This window comes from Dermacentor silvarum, chromosome 4, assembly GCF_013339745.2.
Source record: "Dermacentor silvarum isolate Dsil-2018 chromosome 4, BIME_Dsil_1.4, whole genome shotgun sequence".
NCBI lineage: Eukaryota > Metazoa > Arthropoda > Arachnida > Ixodida > Ixodidae > Dermacentor > Dermacentor silvarum.
In genome coordinates, this window is record NC_051157.2 from 55,399,162 (window position 1) to 55,410,828 (window position 11,667).

General features: G+C 47.9%; 1 protein-coding gene across 1 annotated transcript; it reads left to right on the forward strand.

Moving 5' to 3' along the window:
* The first annotated feature begins 810 nt into the window (after positions 1-810).
* LOC125944962 (uncharacterized) lies at positions 811-9,487 on the forward strand. Its single transcript, XM_049666434.1, has 5 exons — positions 811-1,361; positions 2,250-2,603; positions 4,008-4,972; positions 5,588-5,944; positions 9,038-9,487. Exons 1-5 carry the CDS (start codon positions 860-862, stop codon positions 9,485-9,487), a joined length of 2,628 nt encoding a protein of 875 aa, XP_049522391.1. The 5' UTR covers positions 811-859.
* Positions 9,488-11,667: the final 2,180 nt, after the last annotated feature.

Below are 11,667 nucleotides of genomic sequence, written 5' to 3' on the forward strand. Positions count from 1 at the left end.
CTAACTTTCGTTTGCCGATAGTAGCAGCCATGCTAGAAGATCAACTTTTTAAGTGGATATGCTGTCATTGTGCTAAGCATGTTAATGGTACTTTGCGGATAGCTATGACGCAATGATCGGAAATACAAGAGCATCTAGATTGCATTTCTTCGGCTGACAAACTTCTGAGATGTTTTAGACGCTTTCGAGCACTTCTGTGCTTAACGAATTTGAAAAAAAATTACCATCAAGTGTTAACAAGTTTTTACGAAAGTGAGCAAATATTACTATCCTCTGCGTGACTGTGGCACTTCCTATAACAATGTCTTGTGTCGTTTAGCTTGCAGTACGCTCCACTAAGCATAAATTTCCGGCAACGTGAGGTGCGCGCAATCCAATGCGGTTCTAACCCCTATTCTGTATATTACAGCAACCGCCTTGTTTCGGTAGTCCACTGATATTGTCACGTAGCAGTGACGTTGAAGAAAACAGTGCTAAAGCGGTGAATGACGAAGCTGATTCTTTATTGGGCGATCCTGTGCCCAGCAAAGAAACGAACTCATTTTACAACAAGAGCGGCGAGCACAAGCGTCGGTCGTCGAAAAACTGACCAGCGGCGAAACGCGTTGGCTTTTATACATCAGTCATCGAAGGTTCCAGAGTAATGCCTGGTGCCGGCGGGTCTACCAGAAAGTACTACACAATTCGCGTTGTTCATACAATCAGATTACATAAGCGTCGGTGACCACAGACGACGGATAGAAGCATCGATAACGTTCGAGAAGCTTCCGGTACATGCAGGCGTGTCCTGCGCCGAACGATAACGTGTAACATTTGTTAGCCGGTGACAAGCGGTCACTGGTGAAAGATAAACGAGTACATGTGTCAATATTCTTGCCCCACCACGAACCCTGAACTTCGTGATGCACGACGTTCGGTCAATCTCCAAATCTTGCCTGCTGGGCAACGAGTGGATATCCTTCGTAACGTGATCAACGAACTCACGACTCCCATGTCACCACGTAGGTGCAGACCATCCGCCAAAGACGCCATCGCCAGACCAGTAAACGCGCCATCGGCTCCTGACGACCCCTGTACAGCGGCGGCATTACCACCGCCTCTCGCTGAAGCAGCGAAAGTGGGTGACGACGTCCGCGAAGCCGCTGTACACGTGTCGGTTGCGGTCGACTCACATCCGCGGCGTTCGAACGCATCGCTGCCGAAGATGCAGTACGTCCACCGCCGGAGGTCAAAGGCTTCCAGGAATCAGGACGAGGACGATTGGAACAAAGTGACCATCATGGAGACCTTCTCGCCTCCTATGTCTCGCCTGGATGGTGTGAAGACTACCTTGGCCACGTCGGCTCAGTGGTCTTTCTTCCGTGAGTCTGCTAGTCTGCGTTTTTTTTTTAAATTTCACTGCAGTTACCCGGACTTCTTCGCATAAGTTTATTTAGATACTCTATAATATGTGTACGTATATACTGCTATATTTCTACAGAATGTCTGTAGACAGCCGGTGGATTTTGGCCTTGCACTTTTTGCCAAATAAAGCCGCAACAATACCTTTGGAATGTTACCGGTCAGAAATTATCCAAAGGAAACAGACCTGACTTTTTTACAGTTTGCATATAGTCTATATATAAGGACAACGAGATAAATCGTTCAGAGCGCAAGAAAATACTTATTTGACGCGTCAAGACCACCTAGAACTATGGAAATTGTTTTTGAGGATGCAGATCGCAGATCAGATACATTCGTAAAAATAGACGATGGCGAGCCATGCGGCTGGCCAGTAACAGCTTTTCTTATGAACGAAAATCGTTCTAAATTTCATTCAATAACTACATGCGAGGATATGTGATCCAAACGAAATCAGACTTGCATAGTCGGACTGTTCATAACAGCAACAAGCGAACCCGGTGCAAAGTACGATGAAGTGGATTTGTCCGTTTTCTCAACACCCGACTACCTAGTTAAGTCATATTGCTCACATGTTTTCCATGAGCTTGGTTGTATTCAATGTTTCTATAGAATTAAATAAATTCTATAAAGACGGATATTGTTTGGAATGGCGCTTGTCACACAGTTGCAGCGTGAAGTGACTTACGAAGACAAGCTTGCTGCGGACTGTTTGTGACTTGTTACTTAGATCCCTTATTGTATTCGCCTCAAATGCTGACTTTTATCCGCCATGCAGGGTGAGATTTCGCTGTTGCGGAAAGATTTTTTTAAGTATGCGCTTAAAAGAAATCTCCGAATTGCTGCAGCAATGAACGTGACTTTCGAGACCGAGCCGGAGAGCGCTCAGGAACGCTACATGCAGACAGTAGTTCTGATCACAATGGCGGTAACCTTCGTACTGCTTGTAGTCCTGGTGACGCTGATGGTGTACAAAAGGCGTTCTGAGCCACTTGGCATCTGCAACACGTCCGAGTGCATCGAACTGCACGAGTTCCTTTCACGGCTGCTCAACAGCAGCGAGGACATCTGCAGCGACTTCTACGGTCGCGTCTGCAACTCATGGCTAGGCGGTGGGCACAGCTCCTTCAAAGACAGCAAGGCGGTATTCGTCGCCACAATTAACGAGCGCCTGATGCTACAGCACAACGGACATGGAATAGGTAAGCGGGTCCTCGTTGTCTTCAATGGCAAGTGTCTTGGCACTTCTCGAAGTGTTTTCTGGAGATTAAAGAAGACAACCTTTCGAACATGGTAAATCGACTTGCGTAGTCTTTAGCCCGTGATTTCGTAAATGCATGAACGAAATAATTATTTACGCCTAGAAGGGAGCCTACACCTTTCTTCAAATGACCACCTGTCATTTCCTTCCGACCTATGTTTATTGCACGCAGTGCAAAAAAAAAAAAAAAAAAAAAGCATAGCTATAAGCTAGCTTTTTTAAGCCGTCATGACTGAGCAATGCCTGCACTGGTATAAAAAACGAATATGATTGCTTTTTTAAGCCGTCATGACTGAGCAATGCCTGCACTGGTATAAAAAACGAATATGATTGGCTCATTTGTTGGTGAAAGCTTGTTATATTTGCCGGCCTACTGTGCTTAGTATGGGCCCTTGAGACTCATGGTTCGTGTCAACAAACCTTTGATCCTGAGAGAAATGTTTTGCGTTAAAATCAGCGGTTTATATGTCTTCATTCTACGTTTTTGCGACACAAATACTTGAGCTATCTTTCACTATACTCGACCACATAATCATTGACCTTTTCTTTGTTTTCTTTTGATGCAGTCCTCATTTATCTCAGGATTGATAATGCGACAGGATATAGAGATCCATGATTGATAGGGTACATGCATACTGACATACATGCATGACTGATCATGTTTCTGTGTATGGCTCCGGAATGCTATTACTTATAAGAGGCAGCGTGGTTTGGTTGCGAATATCACTGCCACTGGGCCGACGCCATGTCCTCTTAAGATGGTGCATGGATCAAGGAGGTCCTAACTATACCAAAGCGCAGCGCGATGATGGATTCAGCAATGTGGGCATCGCTCACGTCGTCGATGCGGCAAGGCTAGAGGTCAGTGCTATAATGACATATAAGAGGTGAAGGCCACGAGTGGGTAGCAAGGAAACTATTGTATAGTGAGTAGCTTAGCTCATACCAGTGTACACGATAAGGGGAACCGAGGTAACCGGATTTTTCTGTTAGCTGCAAGCTCATGGAGCCAACAGAAAATTGATGTAAAGGAAAGAATCGGATAAATTTACAATGCCTTTGAATGGAACTGCAGAAATTAAAAGAAAATGGAAAATTAGAAGAAAAGTCAACTTAGCGCAATTAGGAGCCGAACTCACCTCTTCCGAATTACGCGTGCTGGAGAAGTGGGTTCTGCTCACGCCTGCGTGAAATTGCCTTTTAGTCCAATTTAAAATAATTCAACCTTGTGCCCCTAGTTGATGGTTCTCGAAATATCGTACATGTTACTGCCGACGGATGCCTTTCTGCGGCATTCTCAAAGGCACAAAGAAGTAACTTAGCGATACGCCACTTCTTTCTCCAGTGCCCGGCGTCAACGCCAGAGCCCTTGAAGGCACACACGTGATGCAGCGGCTCTACCAGAGCTGCCACCGCTATGCCTCAGAGAAGTCGACAGCCGCGACATTCACGGAGACGCTCGAGTCGGCGCGTAAGGACCTGAACTGGGCACAGATACGAGAGGCGCACAGCTACCGCGAGCTGATCACGCTCCTTGTGCGTACATCGCTGCTGGCTGGCTTCCATACTGTCTTCGCTCTCGAGCTCTTCGACGAGAGAGGAAAGGTGGTGGTGCGGCTGTCCGCTGGAAGGTCTCTGCTTTGCAAGCTAACCCTGTTCTCTCGCCGGAAGCAGCTTGAGTTCATTCTGGAACGCATCACAGAGGACGTCAACGAAGCGCAGGAGGTTGCAAAGCTCGACCCAATCGTTCATGGCCAGCTCGGCTGCGAAGACGCCGGGGCATTGGAAGACGAACCCGAGCAACTGGATGAACTGCTTGAACACATGGTGCCTGACGTTGCTGCGACTGACTGGGTCTACGCCTTGAATGCCGTACTCGCCTCGACCAGGAACAGCGTACGCGCGTCGGACACCGCCTTATCATCGGGAGTAGACCGCGTTCAAGGCGCGTTCGAAGTGATAAGCGACCACGTGAACGTTACAACTGCTGCGTTGTATCTGTCGTCGCACGTGGACGCCGAGATACTGTTTCTAGATCTGTCCCGAGAACACGCCGCAGCCGACAGTCCAACGGCGACTCAATTCTGCGTCTCTGTAGTTCGGCGATGTCTGCCATACGCCTGGCCCCTTCTCGAGGCGAGAGCACTGGACTTGGAGCGAGATCCATTGGTTCTCCGGGCGATGTACCACAAGCTGAAGGAGGCGTCCCGAAGGGCCATCGTGTTCACGTGGCTCCCCGAGGCGACCGTCGCCACCGCCGCTAAACAGATCGACCGGGCGGCGCTTATCCTGGTCGCTGATGATTTGCATGTACGTGGACGCCTGTGAAATTACTGTGCTTGCATAATACAGGCACCAATGCAATACAAAGCTGAGCCGCCATTAGAGTACTAACGTTTCTGAATATCAGCTGTTTACGCTGAACGATCAGGCGAGCATGAAGCGATCGAGATCGCAGTTTGGAAAATACGCTCGCTTCATTCTAGGCTGACAGCGCATGTGGCGTAAAGTCACATCATTCACGGTCGTTTGCTAAAAGCTTTTCAGCTGCTTGTCGCGACTTTAGTCACCTTTCGGTCAAATTTGTTGGAAGCAATTCCGCTACAGAAATCAGAAGCTTAAAATTTTTGCGTGTTTCTTGAATCGAGTATGAGCTCGTCAGGTGATGGGCTGCAAGCCTTCAATCAGGATCAATTGTCGGACATTTTAGGTTGAAGAGTTAGCCTGATTTTTCAGATTATTTGTAATATATTGCTACATTGCGTCATCTTACACTGCATGCTTCTGTAGTATAAGCAATTCTAAAAACAATAATTCTCCTATTTTCCCAAGTTTTAAAGAATATCGGGCGTAACTTCCTAAACACAATACACGACAACCTAATACCTGTATCAAACATCAATGATGTGGTGACGCCATGTACAGGAAAACGCGGGAGGTGATGTGGACTACGCGTGGCTGGCTTCGCAGCTGGAAGTGACCGACAGTGCGGACTTCGTGCGCCTCTTTGTGCGCTTTCTAATGCACGAGCACGAACGTCGCCTGTGGCGTCCGCCAACGCGGATCCAGCTGATTGAGATGCAGCACGAGCAGCGCTCTCAGATGACGTACGTGGCCGCTCTGGCCGCCGTGGTGGTACCCACGGTGTTCCAATCGCCGCCGATGCTGTACTCGACAAGCGTGCCCACCTACTTCAACTACGGCACCGTGGGCACCTTGCTTGCCGCGAGCATTGTGGAGATCATCTTGCCCGCAGCCGTATATCATCCGCACCACTCACAGGCAAGGTTCTGCTACGTCTCTTTTGAACTTGTTAATAGCAAGGCGACGATCGATGCACGGATAGAGAAGTGAACGCATCCGATGCAGTGAAGGAAACCGAATAGCGCGATGTACAAAAGCGGCGCGTGTGATTGATTCATTCGTTGGGGAAAGGTCTGAATGGAACGTTGCAGATATGAGGTACACCGTGTTGGAGGGTTCCGGAATAATTTGGACCACCTGGGTTTCTTTGTCATGACCATAACTCTATGTGAGCTCTTTAGCATTTCAGTTTCCTCGAGATGCAGCCGCCGGGGCAAGGGAAGCCAGAAAGCGTGCGTACATGCACTCGCAGAAAATACGAGACAGACACTTCTCAGTTAAAGATGTGTGTACATAAATTTTAAGCTTATTCCGAGCTGCTGCGTATGGCTCCTTCGGAGACACTCACCAGAACTTGTATGCATACTTTTATAACCTATTACTAAATCGCGAACGTTTTGACCTGGAAGAAGCACTTTTCAACATTGGGTCTATGCGCGCGCTGACGCTATCTAAAATAAATTATGGGGCTTCCGTATTGAAGGCACTGTCGGGCTATTGTAGGGGCTGTACTCAGGGATTCCAGAATAATCTTCAAAGGTGTTGTGTTTTTTAACTTACACAAAAAAAGAAAATTGTGCACGAGTGATTTCGCATTTTAAGTCCATCAGAATGCAGTCGCCTCAGCCCTGAGTTAAAAATCCTCGAACTTGTTTTAGCGGCAGAATTCAATACACTCCAAGTTACAGCAACTCAGCCATAATTCTGTCGCAAAAGCTTGGCGTAGAATGTTTGCAGCTGTGGTGTGACATGGCGGCTCATAGTGTGGTGTCCGTTGGAGATGTTGGCGATTTGATTCGGCACTCCCTGGATCCCATTGATGAAGGTTCTTCTTTTAAGGGAAACACTCAAGATTCGTTAGCAGTAGTTGTAAAGTGCTGTTCATAATAATAGGTCTATTACTGCAAGGATTATTTTTTGAATTTGACGGTGGCAGCAGGCAGGTGTATCGTCTTTTCTTTTTGTTCCTATCTGGAGCGCCTATCAATGCTCTGAGGTAAAAAGGGAAATAGCATTCGCATATTTCATACGCGTGCCTTCATTGCGATTTCCACACCTTCGCACCACCAAAAGAACAGTCGTCTATTATACTCGCCTTCGACGCGCCCCTCTCTCTTTCTCAGCACTGCATATAAATTTACCCTGGGCTATGGAGGGATATAACGTAAAGCTTTTCCAAACTTTTCTATTCCAATACTGCAATCAGCCCTCAATGATTGGTCAAACATTTTTGGGCCACCACCACTTCGCCTGTCTGTCACGCGACGCGATCGCTCCCCATCTTATATATGACGTGTACACATTGATTATGCATGATTAGACCGAACAAAGAAAATATTCATTTCTGATTAGAGACAGCACGAAGGTGAATTCTCTCGCTGCGGCTACCACGCTTCCTAACTTCAGCGTTTTGACAGCGAGATTCCGCGGTAATCGAGCGAGATGGGTTCATATTTACATTTACGCGCTTGACACCGTTCTTGTTATTTTAGTTATTAAGCGAATGTTTGCAAGTTTATACGGCCGATTAAACTACTATTCTTACTTGGTATAGCTGTCTACTAATTTGCTATCGCAATCAATGCTTCGTCTCTCGGGCGAAACTGCGACTTTTAGAGCGATATCTCTACTACTCCAGGTACAAACCCAGAATATGCCTGGTTCCGTAAATCTGACATTCAGGGTCAGCCAAGGTCAAACTGGTACTTAGCCTGCCACTACCGGCTGCTGCTTCGTACGCCGCGTGAGCACCCATATCTTGAAAGTGATCCGCGATGTGGACAAAGTGCGCGGTCGCGCGCGCCTCATCTTCAAAGCGATATGCGAGGTGTAAAAAGTGCGCCGGGTGCGGGTAGCTTCGTATGCGCTGTTCTTGTGACGCTTAGTTCGCGTTGAAGTGAGACGATGCATGAAAATTCTCTCGCCACTGCTGCCGCACCAAGCAGCGTCTGTGTTGTCTTGTGGTGCAGTTGTAGATGCGGTGGTTGCTGGTGGCGCCGAGCAGCGTCTGTGTCCTTTCCAAAAGCAAACAAAACCGTGCTATCGTTCGACAAACTTGGTTTATCCACGTTCAACCACGGCAATTTTTTATTTCGATAGCAACTATATGGACACTTCAACCGGATTTCTGCCGCCGGCATCGCCGTCGTCGCCGCCGTCGTCGCCGCCGTCGCCGCAGTCGTCGTCGCCGTGAGGTTCCGTATAAATTCTAAGGGCGATAAAACCGTCGCCGCGCGCCGTATGCGCGAGTGAAAGCGCGCGGGGGACGCGCGCTATCACGGAGAGCAAACGCGACCGTCGCGCGAAAGGCTGTGGGGGTATGGGAGCGAGGGAGGGAGGCGGGGCGACGCTGTGCTGCTTCACCAAATGCTTATCTTGCAACCGGGCGCAAGGGGAACTGGCCACTCAATCTCCCACGCGAAAGCAAGAAAGCGGGAAGGCAGCGCGGGAGGGAGGAGAGGGGCAGCTTCTCCTCTGCCAACAACTTCTCCTCTGCACAACTCTGCACTTTGCCCGGCGGTGGCGGTCGCCCGCACCGTCTCTTATCTCCACACGGCTCTGGCCTTTGTATGCGCTGTGCATTCGCCGCTCAGTTTCCGTTGAAGCTGACACCATGCGAACCTTCGCCCGCTGCGGTGGCTGCGCTTGCTGCCAGCGTTTTGACAGTCGTTGTCTGCGGTCATTCGGTGTGATCTATTCTTGTTCGCTTGTGCGCGCTGACACCACGCTTGTTAATTCAGTTAGTCCAAATGTGTCCAAGTTTATGCAGCCGATAAAACTACTATCCCTACTCCGAATAGCTCTCTACTAATTTGCTATCGCAGTTGATGCTTCGCCTTTCGGGCGAAACTGCGACATTTTTTTCTGATGACACCGAAGCTTCCTTGTTCTTCTCGTTTTCGAGTGCATTGTATTCTTCGAGACAGAGTTACACAAACTCGTCGAACTTTGTCAAGAAACTTAACGTTGCTGTTCGACGTTCATGAATCTCTACGATGATGGCATATGCAGGGCGGGTCGCATCGTAACCACGACGGCAGCAGTGGACTGTGGACGCCTGCAGCTCAGCGTAAATACAACGAGAGCACCAGATGCCTGTGGCGTTTGTACTGGCGTCTGGGCCTGCAGCGTCGTCAACTGGGCGGTATCAACGAGCAGCAGCAGAGGGCAATGTTTCTGCGCACACTCGGCCTACGACTGGCGTACGACAGCCTGAAGACACTATTCCGTGAAGCGGTGGCAGAGCATGTAGAGCGAGACGGCTTCAGCGACCTCTGGCCGCTGGCTGAGGTGGCATTCTTCGCTCGCTCCTGTCTGCTTTCGTGCGACGCCGGGCATCGGTCCAACCCGCTTTCGCCCCGAGCCAACTGTCTGATTCCGCTGCACAACATGCCAGAGTTCAGGACTGCCTTCAACTGCAGCGCACAACCAAATTTTGTCTGGGACAACTGCTTGCTTTAGGACCCTGTTTTGCCTTTCACGACATATAGTGCTCAACGGGAACATCATCCGTTACGCGCGCCTGTGTTGGGACGGCACCCAGAACTGAACTAATTACTTGCTAACTTTACGTTTATCTATTTTCTTTGAATACTTGTGCAACTACTAGCGCGCAGTACGTAGCGTGCACATTTGCCCAAGGAGTAGCATGTTCAGACCTATGGGCCCTACTTTTTATTTTTTTAAGTTGTTATACGTATGTTTTAGGGGACGGCTTTTCGATGCGACTATAGCTTACCCCTTAGTCACTGTGAGTAAACTGCATGTTGTTGTCCGCGGAGATGGTGTCATTCGATAGGTCTGTGGCCTAATGCTGACCCATGTCCAAGATACAGCGGGTGAGAGCTTCGTCAGGTTGCCTAAAAGCAGTTCTTTCTTTCAACTATGTTCTGTATAGTACATAAAATAAAGTTCCACTGCTACTTCTTTGTGACGATTCCGTTTTATAGGAACTACTCTAGAGCCAGCGTTCATACGGGTAATTCCTTGTACTACATTTCTACAGGCCGCTAGTAGAATGCTTTTGAAGATATCAGAATGGCTTGCGTACGTGTTATATTTTCGTTTGCAGATGAGATTTCAGCTCAGAACACATATATTTGGGAAATAATTATCCGAGAAAGACAATCTCGGAGAGATTTTTCTTCACAAGTTAGCGTTTAACTTTAAGTTGACACAATTTTCTGATTATATTCAATAACGAAAATCATTTGTGCCATGTACGCATAACACGCAATGTAGTTACTTACAAATGCTTTTCAGTATGTATTCATATAACCAATTTCTTTTAGATTGTTAACTTGAGAAATGACGAATAGCGCGACAGCCATTCTAAGCGCGTGTGCGGCTGTAAGCTGAAGGTATTATCGAAGTGGTCAGAAAGGAATGTTCCTATGTAGTTGCATTACTTCTTGTCTTTTACCGCGAAGCTGTGTATGTCTACTCCGGCAAATTTTCTGCATCCGTGCGTGTACACCGTCGTGTCGACAAAGAAAAATTTTCGTCTCCAGAGCTAGTAAAAAGAAAATTGAGTTTCCGCCGTAACAGAATTACGTTTTCTCGTATGTTCAAATTACAATCCGATGCTATCATGTCTGCAGGGAGTGTGTAAGTTGTACTTTACAAATTTTGTGAGGCACTTGACTTTCAAAAATTGAATTAGTTCAATAACGCACTTGCGCCACGCGGAGGGTCTACTAGAATGAGGATATAAGCTGCACTCCGGCGAACGTGCCTGCACTGCGTGACGAACGTGAGCACACGATGTATCTGTCCTTAATGAGCGTGTGCCGAGACCGTAATCGACATCAGGGCACGAGTTTTAAAAATTACACTGACGTTCACTTCGTGAACGCGGGTTACGCGCAAGGGCGTGGACGCCGCGAACGTGCACTTCGGCGTCGAAGCACCAATGGAAAGGGCACGAACGAGGACGCTTCATTGACCTCGATGGTGCGACGCCTTGTGGTGGTGGCGCTTGTATAACGTCGGCAATAGTTGCATGTAGGCTCCCTAGTCGGCAACAGCTTCGCTGTACCTCAACTTTCACAAAAACTTTCACAGGGGCGAATGGAGGCGGAAATTTTTTTTCGTCTATTTTTTTTTTCAGTCCACTATACGCAGTTACTATACGCAGCTCGTCCATCTATAAAGTCTGCGCCGTCCACTGACTGATCGCTTGAAATAACCTAGATTATTTTGCGTTTTAGCAAAGCTGATTTTCTCTTCATGCGCAGATAAAATGAGTATAGGATCGATGTTTTTTGGGGGATCAAAGGATTTCGATACCGTTGTGTTCACCGGCTAACAGTTAAGGACATGCTGGTATTATCGTAAGCGGAGCGTAGCGCAATGCGGGCAGCTGACACGTACCCCGATTCCGAACGCTCGAGTTCCAAGAAAGCATGAACCAGTTCTCTCCTCGTGGGTGTGCAAGTTAAAGCGTGTTTGTTGTGCAATGTACTTAAGATTCATTGATCAAGAATGCGCATATTGATGAACGCCTAATTACCATATATAGCAGGGGGCGTCGGAGTACCCGACTCTAGGCAGTTCAACGCTGATTTTATGCGATGCGCTTTAAGACGTGCCTTGCGGTTAACTAAAGAAATCAGAAGCAAACAAAACCAAACGCCAAAAAA